Source organism: Vicugna pacos, chromosome 15 (assembly GCF_048564905.1).
Source record: "Vicugna pacos chromosome 15, VicPac4, whole genome shotgun sequence".
Lineage (NCBI taxonomy): Eukaryota > Metazoa > Chordata > Mammalia > Artiodactyla > Camelidae > Vicugna > Vicugna pacos.
Window position 1 is genome coordinate 42,829,784 of NC_133001.1, and position 20,358 is coordinate 42,850,141.

At 50.5% G+C, this 20,358-nt stretch overlaps 2 protein-coding genes across 8 annotated transcripts; one reads left to right on the forward strand and one right to left on the reverse strand.

Moving 5' to 3' along the window:
• Positions 1 to 1,227: 1,227 nt before the first annotated feature.
• Positions 1,228 to 2,562, forward strand: OST4 (oligosaccharyltransferase complex subunit 4, non-catalytic). Its single transcript, XM_006197190.4, has 3 exons — positions 1,228 to 1,385; positions 1,510 to 1,647; positions 2,328 to 2,562. Exon 2 carries the CDS (start codon positions 1,511 to 1,513, stop codon positions 1,622 to 1,624), a length of 114 nt encoding a protein of 37 aa, XP_006197252.1. The 5' UTR covers positions 1,228 to 1,385; position 1,510; the 3' UTR covers positions 1,625 to 1,647; positions 2,328 to 2,562.
• On the reverse strand, positions 2,431 to 20,063 carry AGBL5 (AGBL carboxypeptidase 5). Of its 7 annotated transcripts, XR_001459399.3 has the most exons (16): positions 19,916 to 20,062; positions 18,505 to 18,765; positions 18,090 to 18,261; positions 17,609 to 17,772; positions 16,869 to 17,046; positions 16,424 to 16,602; positions 15,555 to 16,011; positions 14,894 to 15,063; positions 14,424 to 14,559; positions 13,583 to 13,785; positions 12,815 to 13,029; positions 5,446 to 5,601; positions 4,285 to 4,397; positions 3,935 to 3,981; positions 3,328 to 3,458; positions 2,431 to 2,956 (listed from the first exon to the last, which is right to left on the reverse strand). XR_001459399.3 is itself a non-coding variant. In XM_072938064.1 (15 exons), exons 2-15 carry the CDS (start codon positions 18,717 to 18,719, stop codon positions 2,785 to 2,787), a joined length of 2,601 nt encoding a protein of 866 aa, XP_072794165.1. In that variant the 5' UTR covers positions 18,720 to 18,765; positions 19,916 to 20,063; the 3' UTR covers positions 2,431 to 2,784. The 7 variants fall into 7 exon arrangements, 5 of the variants coding, with proteins under 5 accessions (XP_072794165.1, XP_006197253.2, XP_072794164.1 ...); XM_072938064.1 differs by lacking the exon at positions 3,935 to 3,981 and having other exon boundaries at positions 14,894 to 15,003; positions 19,916 to 20,063; XM_006197191.3 differs by lacking the exon at positions 3,935 to 3,981 and having other exon boundaries at positions 19,916 to 20,063.
• Between the last annotated feature and the right edge of the window lie 295 nt (positions 20,064 to 20,358).

A 20,358-nucleotide genomic window follows, 5' to 3' on the forward strand; every position in this document is an offset into this window, starting at 1 on the left:
ATAGGCTTGGGAAATTCTAAATAGGAAACCTCTGGGGAAAAACTGGGTGGGGGCTGGAGGATGAGTAAGTGGAGTTACAGGGGAATTACAGACTGCTAAAGGCAAAGACTGAGTTTAGGAGTCACTGGGCTGGAGCATGGAGAACAAACTGCTGATGGTCCTAGGCTGGGGAAGCCCCCTCCCGGCTAGTGCACCCTTAGCTCATAGTGCACACAGACAGTAAGTCAGTCCCCTTACCCAGCTGTTCCAGCCCTATAGCAGCTCCTGTAGTTTTCTTTGGCTCAGAGAAGCAGAGGCGTCCCCTGAGCCCTGGCCCCCCTCTACCGCAAAGCAACTGGCTTCCATTACCACTGACAGCTCCAGAGCAACAGCCCAGCCCCCGGCCCCAGCCTGGCTCAGTGCCGTTCCCTTTTATGGTGAAGCTGAGGGAAAGCAAGGAGTGAGGGGGGAGTAGGTTCTGGCTGGGCAGAGGGTTGTAGAGCCGGAGTGCCTCTCCTCTCACCAGAGACTCTAGGACATCTACCCACAGTTATCTTTCTTTTTTCTCCTCGGTGGCCCACTCTGCTTCTAACCCACACAACCCCTCTTGCCAGTCCCAGCCCTTCCTCCCCTTCCCCCTCCCTCATATCCGGGGGTGATTTCCCACTTGGCCAAAGTCCCACGTTTTGGGTTTTGATTCCGGGAGAGTCCGCCCAATTTCCTACGCCTACCTCTAGGGGTGGGATGGAGGGAGGGAGTTCGAGTAAAGGAGGCACTGGTCAGATCACAGGCAGGATCGCTCTACTTGGCAGATGTGGGGCAGAAAGGCTGGCGCCGAGGAGAGGCACCCGGCCGCCCCAGCCCTGTCCCCATTCTGCGCCGCCTCTCATTCCTTTCCCCGCCGTCCCGGCCAGGGAGGGGACCCTGGGGGCGGGCGCAAAGGAAGCACCTGGCTGGGCCGGGAGGGGAAGCGAAGGGTGGGCAGCAGCGCGGGGCGCTGGGACAAAAAGAGGGACTGGAGTCTAGGGTCATGCCGAGCCTCCCGCCAGGACCCGCCGCCGAACCCTTGCTGTAGCACACTCCTTGGCTCCCGGGAGGCGGCCACAGCACCACTAGCATTCGTTCTCCGCCGCGCCAGCTGCAGCCAGCTGCGCCGCGCTGCGTTCAGGGCGCGCTTCCGCTGCCCGTCGGCCCCCTACGACGGCCCGTCCCTCCGCAGCCCCGCCCGAGACCCCGCCCCTCGGGTGGGAGCAGTCGAGACGGCCGGGCTAGAGAGCCCATACTGGCCGAGCCGCACGGCCGGAAGTGTCTGGTTTGCGACTGGGCTGGCGCTGCAAACTTCCGGTTCAGGTCTCCTACCTTGAGCTAGCGCGCAGACCGCGTCGGAGCAGAGCCCAGCTGATCAGGTGAGAGGCACGCAGGCGCAGGCCACGGCCCGTAGGCCGTGGTTGAACCAGGGGGGCGAGGACAGGTCTGGGTCTGGGCGAGGAATGCGCCGGCCCAAGGCACATTCCCTTCTCTTCTCCGCAGCATGATCACGGACGTGCAGCTCGCCATCTTCGCCAACATGCTGGGCGTGTCGCTCTTCCTGCTTGTCGTTCTCTATCATTACGTGGCCGTCAACAATCCCAAGAAGCAGGAATGAAAGTGGCGCTTTCTCCGCCCCAGGTAACGGTCCGGGGCGGTAGCGCCCAGCCCCCGAAGAGTGGAGAGTGGAGTGGCGAGGCCGCGCCAGGGCCTGCAGGGTTCGAAACTTCAAATCAGAAAAGTGTTGGGCCAAGCATGTTAACAGCCCAGAAATGGGCCCCTTTGTCCGCACAGAGTAGGGAGTGTCTTGCGGTGCCCACCCCCCCGTCTTAAACTGCTCCCTGCTACAACAGGGGTGGGTTCCCTAAACGCCCTCAGTCCTCATCTTCATATAGTCCCCAGATAACCAAGTTGGGAGTGTAGGTACAAGGAGGCACTGACATGCGAAGAAATAAAGACACTGAAGATGCCATCCAAGTATGAAGATTTGGGTTCTTAAGTAGTCCTCATTTTTCCAAAGTTGTTTAGGTTTTTATTTAGGCATAATTCTTTTGTGAGGGATTGTAAAGATAGAGAATTTCCATGCTCAGTGACAGGGGGCACTGATTTAGGGATTGGCTACTGCTGACCAAAGTCAAAGAAGAAGGGGGTGTGTGAGGGGGAGGAGTTGTGTGAAAGGCTTGGAAACCAACCGTAAGTGTGGGTCAGAACTGTAAAACTGTAGGGGGGAACAGGCTGGATGGGAGTTGATTCTTGAAGGATTACCCCAGAAGAAAGCTGCAGCATTTTCCTTACCTCAGGTCTTTCCCCCTCTTTTCTAGGATTCCAGGACATAGTCTGAGGCAAGATGGAGGGTGTGAGGGGCCTTCACACTTCACTTCATCCCTTCTGCCCATCACAACATACAAAGCAACCACACCTGGATTTTCCCAAACAACTTTTATTTCCTCAAAGTCTTCCTTAACCCTATGGAACAAGAAGCTGCCACTGACTAGGGCCCAGTATAGGGGCTGCTTTCTTTTCTACTCCCTCCCCCCAATATAAAAATATAGTTTTCTTTGTGGTCCCAGAATCTTGTGCTGTGGAGGGAGGGAAGGGGTGGCAAGTCCCTGCTTTGTCTGTCTCAGGGTGATGCTCTGCAATGCCTCAGAACACTGTGGCTGGTGTCCCAAGGAGTTATGGTTGTCACATGGAATCAGCAGCTGAGGAACGAGACTAGCACATTTCTCAGTGTGTTCCCCATCTTGGGACTGTATCCTGGGCATGAAGGTCAAGACATCAGACCCGGGGAGAGACAGTGAGTGGGGGAGATTTAGGGACTAAACAAACCTCTGTTTGGCTCAAGGGCCCCCTGCTGTAACAAATCCGGGACTGGGAGTTAGACAGACTACAGGAAATCGGAGAAAAGGCAGGGGCGGAGCGGGGCCGTGAGGGCCTGGCCTGGGGCAGCCTGCAATAGAGAAAAGAGAGGAATCAGGGTTGTGAAAACTCTGCCCTTCTGATCTGTTAACCAGGGGCTGGGAGATGAGAGACGCAGGATGGGTGAGGACAGGCAGGTTGAGTATTGCACAGTGGACTGATCCTGGAACCAGCCAGCTCCAAGGCCGTAGGCCCTAACTAGAGGTTGTTTTCTTGTCCACTGGAGTGAAGACTGAGGGAACAAGGGGAAAAAAATCAGGGACTAGATTCTTAATGAAAGCACATTTAGTCTTTTTATGGTCAAAAGGAGTAGGGAAGGAAGAAAATGATTCTGAATGGTAGAAATGAAGTTGAGGGGCCAGAAGTGAGAGGTGGGGTGAGGGACTGGACCCCGGTGCTCACCGTGGTGCAGAGCGGGGTCCCACCTCTGGCTCACTGCTCTCCCCGGTCTGAGGGATAGGGGATGTGGGGCCAGAAGAGCCTTTCATCCCTCTGCGAGTCGGCGGTGAGCCCCGGCCCAACCTGGGCCTAGCCTGTGTGGACAGGGCGTGGGATAAGAGGCTGGATTCTTCCATGAACTCTTTTGCTTCAAAGTTTACTTCTAGAGTTTCCACATGTATGGGTGTAGTATTGGGGTCAACATGGGTACTGGGACCTTGAATTCCTGGGCACTGTTCCTAGCTGACAGGGTAAGGCAGGATAATAGCTAGAAAACTGTGGGGTTCAGTCTATGAATACTCCAAGCCTTACTGAACTAAGGGAGGCAAAAGGACCCAGCATTTAAGCACCACGGCTATACCACGGCCAAGATCTGGCTGAGTAAAGCACTGTGCGGAAAAATGGAGGATTAGTAAATCTCCCTCAGAGCCTTCTGTGTCTCAGCCCCTGCCAGAGTACCATCCAGTCAGCTTCTGCCTGTACCCAACTTTAGCCAACCTAGCCTGGGGATCTGGACTGAATTGGAGTTGGTGGCATAGCTGTTCCTAGGAGCAGCATCCAGATGTGTTACCTGGGGAATCCGGGACCCCTCCTGGCGGGAACTCTCCTCGGGCAGGTCTGGGCAGAAAGAGAGGAGAAGCTAAGGGCAGGGGCAGGCAAAGCCAAAGCTAGCAGGCTGAGGTTAGGGTGTATCTGGCAGGGATACTGGGGTTGGAAGCAAGCAAGAGTCCCGGCTGAAGGAGACGGGGGACACTGGACAGACAGACACTCAGGCATCAGAGCAGCTCTCTGCTATAGTTGTGGGAAGTGGGTGTAAAGCAGTGCTGGGGATTTTCCCTTCTGCTACCCAGGTAAACAGCGCCTTGCTGGGCTCTGCCAGAGTTGTTATGCTGGGGACTGGGGAAAGACCCAAAATGTTACCTGCAGTCGGGTCCTGATACAGGGGATCCGAGGCCCAGCTCCTAGCAGACCTTTCCCAATCACCACGACAGCTTCTGGCTTGTCCCCTGAGGACAGGAATGAGCAGCTGCTCCCTAGGGAACAAAGGAAACTGATATCAGGATGGGGCCATGGAGAAAGGGAGGTAACTTCCTTTAGATGACGTGTTCTCAATATTGGCAATACTGGCATTTGGGGATGGATAATTCTTTGTTGTGGGCGGCTGCCTTGTGTGTTTTAGGATATTCAGCAGCATCCCTGGCCTTTACCCAGTATATAGCATTTCCTCCCCTCCCCTCTCCCCACTGTAATGACCAAAATCTCTCCAGACGTTACTAAATATCCTCTAGTCAGCAGAATTTCCCCTGACTGAGAAGCACGACATGCTCTAATCTGGTCCAAGGGGTGGACCAGCACCTTCGAGCTTAAATCAGAACCCACTCAAGCTGAGCTGCTCTGAAATTATAGACCTTAGAGTTATCCCAGTCATATATGTAAGCATGTGAGGATCAAGTGAACGGTACCCAAGACTGGTTAACAGGTTGGGAGTGGTAGGCTCTGAGGGAGGTAGAAGATGTTAGACTGGAGTCTTAGAAATCATTCCTGTCCAGTCCTTCATACAACTTAAAAGGAGAGCAGATGACCTAGGCTCTGTATGGATGATATGGTCATATAACATTTGCAGTGATGACATGTGAAAGGCCTATGCTTTTTTTCATTCTTCAGTTTTGTCTAATGTTGCCCAGCTCTTGGAGTCAGGGAGCTTGAATAAGAGCAGGTAGGAAAAGTCCTCAGGTTCCTTAACTGTAAAAGTAAAGATTAAACAAGATAATGTGCTTAGAGCAGTGCCTGCCAAATAGCAAACACTCAATAAATGGTAACTCTTATTTTATTATACAAAGATGTTCATTAAACCCCAGCTTCCTGTACAAGGGCATCAATGTTAGGGGTTTAGGATAATCCAGGAGGATAACTGATGCCCCTGGTCTGGAGTGGCCTGCATTACATCAAGTCAAGAAGGAGGTCCAGGTCACGTGGCAGCAGAGATTTCTTCAAGCCTAGTCAGGAGCCTGGTCTACGCCCTGGGAGGTAAGGAAGGAAGGAGGTTGGCCAACCCAGATTTCAGCGGCAGTGGGTACAGACCTGCTATGCTGAGTGAATTGGGCAGTAGGCAGGAGCCCACGTTGTGTGAAGAGGCTGGGTTAGAACTAGCAGGAGCTGGGGATGGGGCCAGGCTGCTTGAAGTAGGGTGATGGGTCAGTGGCTGCTGCCGCCGTCTCCTGTCCTGGCTTCGGGGCTCTGAGTGGAAGGGACATAAGCAGATAAAAGGGCAAATAATAGGCATTGTCACTCCACTGTCCCACTGGCTCTCTTTGGTCAGAAGGTGCTGGTTTTCAAGCTTGTCATCACACCAGCATTCCTCTTCTGAAGTAAATCTAAGTTGGATAGAATGACAGCTAATAATTTATTCCAGCTATCCAGTTTTCCTCCAGCCCTCATCCTACTTCACCTCTCTGTAGCTGACCAACTACTCACCCAACAGTTCATTCTTCTGGCATATAAGTTAGAGCTTGGCTTTCCTAGGTTCTCCTCTTACCTCTAACTGCTCCTCTTCAACTACTTGCCCTGCTCCTTAACTGTCAGTGGTCCCCACCATTTATCCTTGGCCTCTCTTGCTCTCCATGCTCAAAACTCCCAAGTCTCCCTCTAGCCCTTCGTTCCTGAACTGCAGTTCTAACCTCTACTGGGTGTTTCTACTGGCAGTCTCTCATGACCCAAACAAAATTCGTTTTCTCCTCCCTTTCTTTTGTTCTCCCCGTCTTGGTGAAGAATCTTCTAGAAATTTTGTTTCAATTCTACCTCTGCCTTCACTTGAATTCCTCCTTTACTCTCCCTTGCCCATGTCTAGATACAGGTCTTTATCTCTCATCCAGGCTTTTGAAAAAAATTCCCCACTGGTTTCCTTAGCTTGAATATCTTCCCTTTTACAATCCATCCTTCACACAGATGCCAGACATTATTACTCTAAAATGCAGACCTGAACAAAAATCGTTTTGGCTCAGGCAAGGGGGAGATACTGAAGGTGTTTTAAGTGATTAAGTCTAAACCTTTTAATACGGCATTCAAAGCCCTGCCTACTCTGGTTCCAGTCTGCACATCCTTAGTAGGATGCTGACTTGATCCTTCACATCCTCTGCTCTAGCCTCTGTGGCTACTAGCTGTGTGGTTCCTCTACATTGTCTGCTTCCTCTTCTGGTGAAACCCTGGACTTCTTATATGTCCCATCTCAAATGTTACCTCTGTGAAGTGTCCTTGACCATTAACAGTAGAACTAATTGTTCCATCTTCTTTCATTGTCCTTTGTTCAGTTGGCTAGTAATTGTTTATGGTTTGTCTTCTTAATTAAATGTTGGTACATGTAAAGTACTTATAATAGTCCTGGCACACAGGAAGTGCTCAATATATGTTAACTAATATTCTTATTGGAACTTGAGTCTCTTGAGGGTAGAGACCTTGTCCTCTCCAATACCGTATATCCCAGTGCCTATAAAGTACTGCCTGGAAAACCAGAGACTTTAGTAAACGTTTTGTTTGTCCAGATAGCAGACACCCAGTGTAGACCATGAGCTGACTAAGGGCATATGGTTATACTCTATGGGGTAGCTGTCCTGGTCTATTTGTGGCTATAGCCTCACTGCTACAGGTTCCAAAGGGTGGGGTCCCAGTCGGGTAGATGGTGACTAGACGGGGGAGGAAGGCTTTGAGGCTTGGCAGGTCCTTATCACAGAGGGACAGCAGGTACCAAATGCTCTCAGACCAAATGAGCTATTAACCTTTGTGGAGCTGAATTTGACAACAGTTCCAGGATGCCAGTTAATGCCTAAAAGCAACATGTGTTACATGTGAAAAGCCTCCAGCCTAGGAAGTAGGTGACAGTAACTTCATCTTGTCTGGCTACACTAGCAGTGACAAGGCGACTTCTGGAGGATCCCAAACCAAATTTTTAAAAATTGATACTTGAATGAATAAAGACTAGAAGAAAGGGAAAGATCTCAGGATGGAAGCTGCTCTAGCTTTGAGTTTGCTGAGGTGCTAGGTACCAGTTAGAGTCTAAGACCATAGCCAGGAGTCAAAAACAACCAGCTCTTAGGGGGCCGGTAGGGGGGCTAGTAATAACAGAAGTCAGATTCATGGCCACACTCAAAAAACTTGAAACATTACCCACTACCAATGACTTAGAGGTACTGTAGAGCCCAGACCTGGCTGATTCTTTGGTTAAAACAGGGATGTCAAGATGATGTCAAGTGATTGTGCACAGCAGGCAGAAATAATGAACTTTATGTCAGAAGGGGAAATAACAGGCTTCTAGATGATGTGAGAAATACCTACACACAGAAGCATGCTGAAACCACGTTAAGGGATGAAGCCTCACTCCACCCCCAAGAAAGAATGTGAGGGAGAGCAAGCAAGAAAGTGAATGAAGGCCTCTGGGACATTTGTATGTTCTAGTAAGAAACTGAGTAACGCTCAAGAAGGTGCAAAGCAAATAATGTAAAAAATGTCAGTGTGAAATGTGGGGATCATGGGAAAGATAACAGGATACAACTCAGGAATCCTGCCCTCTAAGAGTTTCAGGATAGGAGATAAGGTCTGGTTTCAGAGAAAGGCCAGGTCTGAAAAGTATAAGGCATGAAAATATAGCATTTCAATCATCACTTAAAAGACTGTCTTAAGATCTGGCTGGGCCTTCCTGTAAATTTGGCAGTGTAAGCACAGCCCAGTTTCTCATGTTTTGACTTTTGGGCGCTGGTATAATCCAGGCCTACTCAGTCCCCATTGAGACAAGAATTAAAGAGAGGAGCCCTAACTCTCTTCATTTTTGGTTCTAAGCTATAGAAACGGCAGCTTAAGGCTGAGCACAAGTGATGGTATGACCAGCTCTGCGTCCAGAGGTTGTGAGATGGTGTTTTGTGGTAACTAGCAATAGGTTCCATTTGGGAGTGGCAGGACAGTCCGGGGGTGGAGGTCTGAGACGTAGAGCCAGACTGACCTCACCATTGTATAAGTCAGAATGGATATTCTAAGGGCTCACAATTCAGAGGAGCAGTTATGTAACTTGTGCATAGGTCCTGCATCAGCCCCCTGAAACATCTTTAGAACTGTCCCTACAGGTAGCAACCCAGATCCCACTGGATCCCTAGGATGATCGCAGACCCAATTTATGCCCTCTGACAGGTGGACAGGTGAGACCTTCATTCTGCTCCCAACTTCTTGCCTTTTACTTGTTCAACAAATATTTGCTGATCATTTAATAAGTCCCGAGTATGGTGCTAGGTGCTAAGGGAATAAACAGATATATTAGGAGATGTTTCCTGCCGTTAAATATGTTTTAATCCATTATTTAATATGAAACTTTCTTGCAGGGGAAAAAGTAAAAGTGGTCATGGTGCAGAAGGCCCTTCTCCTATGTCCTCTGACTCACTTCTCAAAGGAACCTCCACTCACCATTGGACTTTAGCTACTCTACCAAAAGCTACCCGTCAGCTGAGACCAGGCATCACAGAGGCCAGGGAGGAATTCTAGTAACCTCAGCTTTAAGTGCCGGGGCTGGGAGGGAGTGGCAATGGTAGGCTGACAGCCGAAGGCTCCCGCCTGTACACTTACGCCCTTGGTCTTTTACACCAGTATCCCGCTGGGTAGGGTAGAGGGCCAGGGAATGAGTTTCAGTTATTAAGACTTGCTTGAATCCAGGGCTAGGATTAGGATGAAGTGAATGAGGCACCTAGGATACAATTAAGGATGCCATTGCCTGACCCTGAGAGCTAGTGAAATCGTGTGTCCTGGGCCCCTCACTGGCCTCACTCTAATCCCTGCCCTGTTTTTATCAACACAGTTAACAGGAGAAGCTGGTTTACTACCTGCCCTCTCCCCAGCAGGTCCTCCTTTGAGCTGTCTGCATCTGCTTTTACACCAGTATCTTGCAGACTTCAGCTGTTATGTTAGCTATTCCCCAGTGGTCTCTTGTCTGCACTTCTGAGACCTGCAGACAAGAACTTGACCATGAGTCTGGGAAGGTGGTTCTTGGCCTGTTTTGGAGCAGGGGAAGAATGAGGTAAAGAAGATCCTGGCACTAATGTCAGGGGTGTGCTGGGAGGCAAAGCTTACTCAGGCTTCCAGCCTCCTTCCCCAGCAACATTCCTGTTCACCCCAAGTTAGCTACTTTTTGACTTTCTAAAATGCCATCCCCCAACCTCTGAGGACAGAACCTCCCAGACTAGTTCCCTGAATCTCTGCCCTAAGCTTTTGGCTGGGCTACCTAGATCTTTTCTGAAATTTCTACTCTGAAATTTTCTGGATAGCCCAATCTCATGTTTTGTTCTAGCCAATAAAGGAGAGTCATTAATTAAATGTGATATAATTTATATACATTAGTGGAAATTTTCTTATAAGTAAGTTCACAAGTGAAAAACAAAAACTTTAACACAATCCTAATCTTTGGTTTTGGAAAGTATATTTATAGTTATTTTATGGTTAGATCTTAGAGATATGAGGGTTGTGTTCTTTCTATATTGGAAGACAAAAGTATGCCTTGACATGGCATGGGCAAAGGACCCAGATGTGTGGAACCAAGGAAATGGCTACAGCACAGGACAAATCACACCAAACAAAATAAACAAGTTTTTCCAAGGGTTAGTTGAAGATGCCAAGTTCAAATACCACAGTATGCATCACAGGTCCCTATCCCAAGCAGGGCCAGTCTCCCATCCTGGAGTCACAATCAGGAACTTTAAGAGATGAAGCAGCAAAAATTTTAGCACCAGCAAAGGATCAGGTGAACATAGGAGTCAAGATTCCTGGCTCTGACCTTTCAACTCCTTAAAGTATTCCTGTTTGGTATTATTAGGAACCTTCTTGATCCTTTGACTTTAGAGACAGTTTCTTAGTTCTTACAAATATTTATGCAAGTCCTTAGGGTATCTCTGAACTCAAACTCTGTTTCTGCTTTTAAGCTCATTCCTCTGGGGGAACACAGCTTCTCACTTGGTTTCACCTGCACCTGTATGTGGATGACTGGTAGATCCAACCCTGATGTCATCTTTTTACAGTTTGGCCCTTTTTCTGATTGTGGGGGGTATCCATGTAGATAGCGCATGACATCTAAGCATGTCTAAACTAGATAAACTCAGCACTTTTCTTCTATCAATGTCTTAATGTCATCATGACTTTCTCCTTTAGCATAGTCTTGAAGCTCTCTTAATTCGTCTCTCTTCCACCATCACTGAATCCTGACACTTCTGCTTCTAATATACACATTCATCACTCCTTTCCAGACTCTGGTACAGGCACCAGTCATCTCATGTATAAACTACTGCAAGAGTCCCCCATCCTCCTCCCTGCCTGATGTATACAGCTCACAGACAGCTCTCCTAAGCCAATCCTGTGTTCCCATCGTTCTCAGAAGCTCAGTTGTTGCCATATGTCTTGTTAACTCATAATCTTTGTTTTCAGGACATTTGAACTTCTTCCACCTCTCTTCCCCTCGTTTCTGTGTGAAGGGCTTGGACCTTCAAGCTAGCTAGTGTGCATGCTTCCTGTCCTCTCTACGCAGCAGCTCTGGTCCTGGCTATCACTGTCATGTCTGGAATGTTCTGTCAAACCATATACCACCACCCATTCTTCAAAACCGTTTCTCAGCTGCTCATTCTTTGGGTAATTACTCTTGTGTTTATCTACGGCAGTGGCTCCCCAAGTTCCCTGTTTGTACTGAGTGTGTGCTTTTATGCTGTGTTTACCGCCCTGTGTCCCCTGTCAAGTTTCAGATCAGTCAACCAGGAATTCCTCTATACGGTCTAGGCCTATTTTCTATCAGTTATTTGGGGGAAGTTATAAAGAAACAGAAGACATGTCTCTCACTCAAGGAGCTTAATACAGCACTCTGCATTGGGAGTGGGTGGGCAGGGATGTTAATAAAATATTAATTAAAGCCTGCCTAGAATCCTCCAATGACGGCTAGAAAAGGCTCTTTACTATTTCCCTTTTGTAGTCAGGGAAAGAGAACTTACGGTGCTGATATTCCTTCCTGGGAACTATGAGTTAAGGGGGAAAGAAATTAAAAGAAGAAATAACTATCCAGATTTCAGATTGGAAACTCAAGTATACTGGAGCATGAAAAGACGTAAGTTTGAATAACTGCCACTTAACAGCTGTGCAATCCTGGACAAGTTATCATTAAACACCCTCAGTTTCCTCATCAGGAAAGTGGAAATGCCGTCTATCCCACAGGGTTCTTATGAGAATTAAATGAAATATATATGTGATACTGTTTTGTTTACTGTTTACTGCTATTTAAATATAAGGCAGTGTTATTGCTTAGATACTCTACTCCAATCAAAAACAATGCAAAGTGTCCTTTCCCAATGAAGATGGACTGTCAAAGAGTGGGGCTTGGAACATAAGCAGAGGTAACTATGGTGCCCATCATGGACAGCATATCTTACTGGTCAAAGCTAGTAAGGGCACTGCTCTCTCTCCTGTGGCTGCTCTAACTAGTGCAGCCAGATTTCACAACCCCTGACCTCAAGGCATGTTTCTGCTCTGCATCAAAAGCTTTGATGCGAGCTGAGTAGCAGGGAAGTGCTAACAAGGATGAGTGCAGCTTGAGACGGGCAGAGCTTGTTCTAGCATGTAAGCCTCCATATTCAGGCAAGATTTCTGTCACTCAGAAACCGTATACAATGTTGATTTGTGATTTAGTGTTACTTCCAGAAGTGGCACTACAAAATAGTCTCCCTGCTCCAGGTCAGGCCACTCTCCAGGAATGGCTCTGTAGTCCCTTCCTCTTCTTTTCCCCTAAAGAACCATCTGTTTCTGGGATACATTTTGACCCAGAATCTCTTGTCTTATCAAGCAGGCTCTCCTTGGCCAAACCTAGGGGCACAGTTTAGCAGCTATGACCACTGCTGGAAGGGGCTAGACTGCCGCTTTGTAAGCCTGGAACAGAAGCTGTCTGTAGTTGTTCCATTTTTCTTGGGAAGAGCTGAAATCCTTCTGATAATGCTTTCTGAACAGGCTCTGAAGCCAGGAACAATTTCAGCCCATAGAGACCCTGCATAGGACTCTCGATCTGTCTACAGTGCAGCAATTTGGATGGTGAGGCACTTCCTACACTGTTCCCAACGAGACAGAGCAACCCTGTCCTTGACGCGCAGGCTCCTTGTCTCGGCGTGGCCCCGCTCTAGCCAGTGTTCCTTCGTTGGAAACTCCCTTGCCTCCCAGCATGTGCTGAAACCCAGAGAGCCCGGACTCCCGCCTATGCCACATACAGTACCATCTGGAGCTCATGCCGCAGGGAACACCAAGGTCGCAGGAGAGGCTGCAGATTCTGCTATAAACTAATTTTATTGATTCACCCCTTGGTCCCAGGCCAAGTGTGCATCTTCAAGCTCTCACTTTCCCCAGCAATGCCCCAAACAACTGAACACCTGCTGCAGGGGCTCCCAGACTAGCTTACCTCTGACGGGGCCCAGCACCCGGTGGCTGACCTTTTGGGTGCTGGAGCCCAGGCCTGGCAGCCCTGCAGGCCGACTGCCATGAAAAGGAAAGCTGGGGGAGTTCTTCATCTGTGGAGAATTTTGCTGGCTGCTGCTGCTACCACCAGCACTTGTGCCAGTGCTAAAACTTCTCATGCGGCTCAAGGTATTTTCAGTGCAGGAAACAGGCAGCCCACTGCAAAGAAGCAGATGCTAGTTAACCCCGGGCCAGGGAGGCTGTCTCAAGTCCTTCCCCATGCTCAGTAAAGCATCACCTCTGGGATGCAAAAGCACAGGGACTCATTCCAAGGGAGCAGGGAGGAAATCGTGTCCATGATGAGGTATCTAACCTGCGGTATCTTAGGATGGCTGGGAGCCCTTGTTCACACACACCCGCTGCTCCAGACAAGATACTGAGAGCCATAAGGGCCACCTGAGCAGCTTTAACTCCCAGTAAATCCCCCCTTACTGCCTTGGTGCTGCCCTTGGACCCCTCAGTCATTAACCACCACTGGAAGCTGAGACCTGCCCCCACCCCCCAATATTTGATTTCATGCAGGGCTCTGGAACAGGGAGTCCCCTAGCCTGCTTTTCAGATATCTAGCAAGTATGTGGTTCCAGGTAAAAGGGGAGAAGATCCCTTTTTCCAATCCTTTTAGAAGTTGGGAACACAAATTCCTTGGAACTCCTCACTCTAAAGCCCTGTTCCCCTTTCATACCCTTTCCCCCTTCTACCCTGCAGGTCTTACTTGTTACTTTTGGGTGGAGTTCGAGAGCCTCTCTTCTTGTTGACACCCGTGTTCACAGTGGTGCTTAGGCCTCGGCTGCTGCGCACGTGTTTTAGCATCCAGGCCCGGAGGTTCGTGAGGCTGCTGTGCTCTGACAGCACAATTCGGGGCCATGGATTGCATTCTGCCATGTCCAGAGCTGCAATGGCCATAGCTCGTCCCACCTGTGGGAGGAGTCTGGTTTGGCTCAGCGTCTTGGTCTTCCAACCCAGGGTGCTTTGTTGGCTTGGGGTACACAGCACAGTGTAAGGGAAGGGGAAGCCAGGCCTCAAATTTACTCAATGAGTATCCCAACTCTTGTGCCCATGTTGTTTATCACAATTGAATTTACAGCCATTGCCTAAACCATCACCCGCCCATCTGGGGCCCTCGTCCATCGTGAGCAGGGGCAGGCGGGCCTTCTTTTGGCACCAGGAAGTTGTTCTCCCAGCAGGTGAAGGCATCTGGATCCCTTTTAGAACCCACAGCTCTTCCTTCTCCTGGTGTGCCTCCTACACCGGGGTCATCAAGAGTGAACAAACCCAACAGAAGGAGGAAGTCAATTTCAGAAGCAAGAATGTGACTCAGGTGTGCTAGGGAATTCTCTGTGGCGGGGCGGGGGGGGCAGAAGTAATGCCTATTCATCGTCTCAATACCATTACAGTCAGAGGCCTGCGCCTGTTAACTGAGGAAAATAAACACGCAGTGAGATGGCGATAGTGGTGAGCCTCTCCTCAAAGGGCCTTAAAGTCAGGCAGCAGGAGTGATGGCCTCTCCAGACTTTGAGGTTCCCCCTTTCCCGACTCATGCCCTGCATTCATACCTGCTCAAACAGTTCCACAGTGTATCTGGAGGGGAAAGCCGGCGGGGGAGGGGGGCTGGCACGCCCGTTGTCATGGCAGGCGGCAGGGATGCTGTTTACTGAGCGTCCAGTGTTGTAGTTGCATTCAAGTGTGTAGCTAAGACACAGAGACCTTTATCAATGTCCTGCCTGGACAGAATCTAGACAGAACCATGGGGGACAGACTAGGTGTTCTTAGAGATAATTGTTTGGAAAACGTGCACACAAGTAGAAAGTGCTAATCCCCAGCAACTAGCAACTGACCTTGGTACTTTGCCATATTCCTAGGAAGATCCCCAAAAGCTAGTATCCCAGACTAAAGACAGTAACACTAACTGTGAGTCTGTCTTTTGAGAAGACTTGGGCCATCCCCTGCCCCTCAAATACCCTAGACTGGGAATTGTTTTCTTTGGGAAGCTATTTCACCAACTGTATCCCAGTTTCCACCCAACCTGTGGATTATCCCTGAGGCTTTGTAGATTGCAACCCGGCCGCTTCCCTCTTTAGACTGGCCATCTCTGCGGTCTCGGGCATACATGTTCTTCTCTGAGAAATTGCAGCCCTGGAAGTCAAAATGGGCTGAGTTCAAGGAGATGAGCTTTGGATACAGCATATTTTCCACCTGTTTAGGAGAGGAAAAAGGCAACTCAGAAGGAGAGACAGAGAGAAAGAAGGGATGAGGGCAAGGAAGCAACAGCAAGCATGGGGCCCTACGCCTTAACACAGCAGATACCTTCAGGACCATCAGTAGTAGTCAGTGTTTCTTAAATTCTCACTGGACATTTGACATTATTTCAAGGTATTGGAAAGGTATAATTCTACCTTTCTTTAAGCTCTTCTTGTCTCCAATAATGCAAAATTCTCCTTCTCCGCTGGTTTCCCAAACTCTAGAAGAGGCTACAATACTGACAGCTTGACCCTCTTTCAAAGGGCTTGATGTAATGACTGAGATATAAGGGCCCCCTGCTGTCTCTTCTTGGCCCAGTGAAGCTCACTCAGAAGTTGTCTCCTTCTTGCAGCCTGCCAGGCCTCCTTCCCTCTGTTCACGGCCTAACCTTTATCTCCTAACCTGCAACACTTCCCACACTCACATGACATTCTGCAGATTCCTACCTGGGTGTTCTCATCACTAAAGCTGTTTCCATACATGAAGCAGCCCCTTTTGGAAGCATGTCCGTGCAGGTCCACATAGTAAGCCACACCACTCTCTCTAGGGGGGATGGTGTCAGGCGCCGGTTGCTCAGCCTCAGCAGACTGGTGTGGCATAATCCACACGCTGCCAGGCTTCTCTTCTGCTGGGTCAGTGTGTGTCCAGGCGTCGGGGTTATCCCCGTCAGAGGAATGCCCAAGGGGAGCTTCATTTTGGAGATTGCTGGCTTTCTCAAGGTCAGAAAAGGGAGCATCAGGAGGGAGATGGGGGCTGTGCTGGTGCTCGGAGGGACTCTGGGGGTTCAGACGGGAGTGCACATGGTGGTAGAGAAGCACAGCTTTAGCCCCGTAGATGGCCGGGTGCAGGACTGCATCAGGCTTCAGGTACTGACGGTTCAGATTCACTCCACGCGAGTCTGTGCTGTAGGGAAACAAGGGCTGAAGCAGGGTCTAGAGGGCAGAGCCAGCGAAGGGGACACTACGGTAGATGAAAAGGAGGCTAACTTATAAAATGAGAGGCTGAAGTTGCATTAGGAAAGAAAGACTTGCAGACAGGCCCTCTGCTCAGCTATCGCCTCTCTCGCAGAGACCTAAAAGAAGGGCCCCTCTACCAGACGGGCCTGCGGTCATTCTGGCCCTGCTCCTTCTACAGACTGCTGCTAGATGGGCTCACACGCCTTCTCAGGTCACTGGGCGATCAGATGGATCTGGCCTTGTTAGGGTGCAGGAGGACTGGGAGTACAGAAGTTAGAGGAGAGGCTGACAGCGTTTCATTGAGATGCAGGGCACGAGGGGACTGGGAACAATCCAGACGGGCTGGGGAGGCTTCTTACCGGTAGTGGCCCCGGACTACACCATCGGGGTTCAACATGGGAATCAGCTTAAAGACAAAGAGGCGACGTAGGGTTTGAGCTCGGGGGTCATCAGGTCGAAGGATGAAGTCCAGAAAGCCATTGAAGACAAAGCTAGATGGAGTCTCCCCGGGGTGTACCCTACTGCTTAAGAAGAATATCTGAGGTGGAGAGGAGAGCAGTCATTAGGTCAGTTGCTCTATGTTCCACGGGTAACAGAGAGGGGACGGCGGTGGGATGAGGTGGAAATAGCCACTGGATTTCCAGCTGGCTGAATCTGTAAACGGAGTAGGAGCTATCACACTCGCCTCAGAATGCAGGCTGAGGCTGTGTCCACAATGCCAAGCGATAACATGGCCTTCAGCTACCAACCGCGCCTGGAGCTGGGCACAGGCCAAGGGACTACCTTTATGCTCTTCCTACTCACCCTCTTGCCTGTGAAACAGAATGGTCGGGGGGTGGCTACATCAGGAAATAGCTGCTCTAAACGGGGCTCTCGATCTTCTCGAAGCCCATGGCAGGAACTGATTGTTAGCAGATCTACACGAAGCCCATCCAGAGAATAGCAGAGGATCTCCCGGTGGTAATAGATGGTATCCAGGGGGCTGTTGAGATAAAAATCATGAAGCCAGGAGAAGCCCCTAAAGTCCTGTCAACAGGTGGGCCTTGTCATGAGCCCAGGATTTGTAGCATCTGGTCCTGCACCCTAACCTCTGGGGCCTTACTGTCCCTCAGAGTGTTAAATGAGGCTGAGGATTTGGGTGGGTCCATATGACTAGAATGCAGTATATAGGACAGAATGGACTTACTGTTTTTTTTCCCCAGATTATGGCACTCTAAGATAGATGACTTTGCAGAGACACAGAGAACTGGTCTCTGTTGGGGCAGGAATAAAAGGTACGCTGAGCAATGGCAGTGCTGGCTAAATTCTGGAGCTGGGATACTAAGAGGTTTAAACTAGGCAGGTGGATGAGTGGAGTGGAGTGGTGGTATGCTGAGATCAAAGTCACACAGAGACATTTATCAAAGGTACCCAAAGTCCCACGTTCTGTACAGAGAAAAGAACAGATGAGGTTTTGGTTCAGGGCCCTTAGGGCAAGTTCCAGGAGTAGCAGAGGTGCCGTCTGGCCCAGGGCTGTGTGACAAGAGTAAGAATGGGGTTGGCACCTGCTATGGGTAGGGTGGTTCTCCAGAAAGCGCTGGTCTAGCTGGTTTAGCAAATCCTGGCAGTCACTGTAGGAGAAGGGGTAGCAGAAGGCGAAGAAGGTGGTGGCCCCTCGGCCTTCCACGAAACGGTGAACAAAGGATAACACAAACTGCGTCTCTGTCATCTGAGGAGCAGAGGAGGGAGAGGGAGAGGCAACATGCCATCGGTGTCAGAACTGAGATCCTACCGGCGTCACTGAGAACTGACCTCACACCCTCATCACCTTTATTAGCTGCCCTCCCTCTGAGACTTTCCACGTGACAACCAGCTCGTTCTAGGCTTCCTAAGGCAGGGGCTTATTCTGGACTCCAGCTGGCACCAGAGGAACAAAAACCTGGCGTCCCATCTGCCCAGCACTCTGTTTCAAAGGGAACTCCTCTTTCCTTTCTCTCCTCTGCCTTTAGCATCCAAGTCTGTCTTTCCTCCTCATGGAGGACTTACCTCAAAGGTGGGCCGGTCTCGAATGCGTTCCCAGCGTGGCCGGGTGGGCAGTGTGCGCACAAAGGGGGCCATGCCCTGGGAATACAGCTTGCTTTGCTTGTTCATGTTCATAATGTTGATCTTGATGAGTTTCCCTGGAGTTCCTCCCCGGATACTGAAGTAGAACCATGACCTGAGTGCCAGAGTAAGAGAGACGGGTCATTACACATGGAGTTACGGGAGAGGGGCTATGTGGGAGAGTGGAGCAAGCCAGACTGGGAAAGGGCTGCTTAGAAAGGAGGGAAGGAAGGAGAGAGGGAGGAGGGGTGGGGGCGGAAGGGTAGTGTGCTGGCACAAACTCTAAGTCAAAGGGCTAATGGAAGCAGGGATACGGGGACAGCCCCTCTTCTTCCCCTCTCCATCACTTTACTCTTACCTGTTCCCATTCTCAAATTCTGTTTCAGCACAGTCTGGTCGGGTCCACACGTTGAACTCATAGTCAGGGGAAGAGGCAATGCTGCTGGTGGAGGCTGATGCCCCACCTGCCACTCCTTCCCCATCACTAGACACAGATTCCACCTTCTCCACGTGAGCTAGGTTCCCTGAATCAAAGCGAGAACTGAACAGCAATCCCCCACAGCGCAGCTCCATGGTGGGGCTGGGAAAGCATCCTCCTGCCCCACTCAGGCCCTGAGAGCTGGGGAAAAATTGGGGTGGGGTGGGGAGGAGAGGGAAGAAACATGAAAACAAGTTCTTTGGGTACCTCTGGGTACATAAGAGCTACTCTCAGGGAGTGCCCTAAGAAGCAAGAAGCTCTTTCCCGTTAGAAAAAGTAGAAGTAGCCTTCCAGCAAAGGCCAAGAATAAGCAGTATTCTGTCCCCACAATAAGGGTTTTAACTGACCTAAAAGGACCCTATTTTACTACAGCTTGTGTATTCCAAAATGAAGTACTCAGTCGCTTAAGTTTGTTGAAAAATACTGAGCTCTAAGCTTCTTTGCAGCCCAAAGATTACAGAATACAATTAGAGAGGTCAGATTGCCCAAACCTAGCCAAGATACACCCACCACAGCACATGGCCAGCTTGAATGATGGATCATTCCGATCTCTGGTTCTTAGATGGGCTTCCCACTCTCCAGCCGAGCAGAGCGGAGAGAACCAAGTTTCTAACTTTAAATGGGCAGCTTCCTCTCTCCACTCCTTTATCCTCACAAGTACTGACCATTCTTCTGTTGCTTCCCTGAGACCTGGAAGGTCTAGTACTTACTTTTTGTTACTACCCAACGCCTACTATGGAAGAAAATTAGACAGGCTGGCCTTAGCCAAGCCAAAGAAACTGGGCAGAGCCACTTGTTCACCTGGAGGCTGTAGCTCAATTCCAGTGAGGGTACTGGGTCTATTTCCATCCCCTCCCGTCATGTAAGCACTGAAGCCCCTGAAAAAGCTACCTTGGTAGTTGTTGAGTGGATAATAGGTGTTCTAAGCACCCCTCAAAAAAGTGGCCAATAGAGACCCACTTGGGGGCAGGGGTGTGGCTTCTCGACCCTCAACTCTGAAGGACCCTCACACACGGACCGAGCTTGCCCCGGGCAGGGTCCGGTTTGGAGGCATGGGGTGGGTCGGGGCAGCCCTCCTACACTCGAGGGAGGGTAGGAAGGCGGGGAGCAGGGGTCAGAGGTGGGGCCAACCGAAGTGGGGGTGGGGCCGGGGACAGCCCGGCCGAGGGGCGGGGTGGGGCAGCCGGGCGGTGGGGCGGGGTGGGATTCCAGAGGGGTTCCGGGCAGAAAGGGGCTGAGAAGGGGGCGGGGCCGGGCCGGCGGGGCCCGCACTCCACGCAGAGCCCCTCACCTCTCTCCGGGCCGGTGATCCCGCTCCCTCTCCCGCTAGCGAGGCGCCACCTGGGCCCCGGCACCCGGGCCCTCCGCCCAGGACCCAAACAAAACCCGAGCGCCGCGGTGCCGGGACCCCGCTCTGCCAGGAAACAAGAAGTCTCTCGCCTATTGGCCGCGGGGACAGCTGGCTACCCGCCCAGTAAAGCTTGCTGCCATTGGTCAGCACGCCGGGGTTCCCTCGCACGTTTAGCGGGTACCTGAGCCTGGGCAGCTTGGGGGCTCGGCCCCCAGGCCTGGCGTGAGCTCCACTCGCGTCTTCTCGGAAGACGGTTAACGGCCTGCCCACCCAGAGGAGGAGAAGACAAAGTGAGCAAGGACATTGATTGGAAAAGACTCACCTGCAAAATAAAAGGACCGTGTGTAAAGCTAATCATTGGCTACCAAGCTTATCTGTGTACT

Coding starts and splice junctions, on each gene's coding strand:
- OST4 (XM_006197190.4), top strand. CDS start 1,511: ATGATCACGGACGTGCAGCTCGCCATCTTCGCCAACATGCTGGGCGTG.
- AGBL5 (XM_006197191.3), bottom strand. CDS start 18,719: ATGGAGCTGCGCTGTGGGGGATTGCTGTTCAGTTCTCGCTTTGATTCA. Junction 15,064..15,554: donor TTAGTGATGAGAACACCCAG/GTAGGAATCTGC, acceptor TCTCCTAAACAG/GTGGAAAATATGCTGTATCC. Junction 13,786..14,423: donor CTGTGGAACTGTTTGAGCAG/GTATGAATGCAG, acceptor CTCCTCCCACAG/GTGGGACGAGCTATGGCCAT.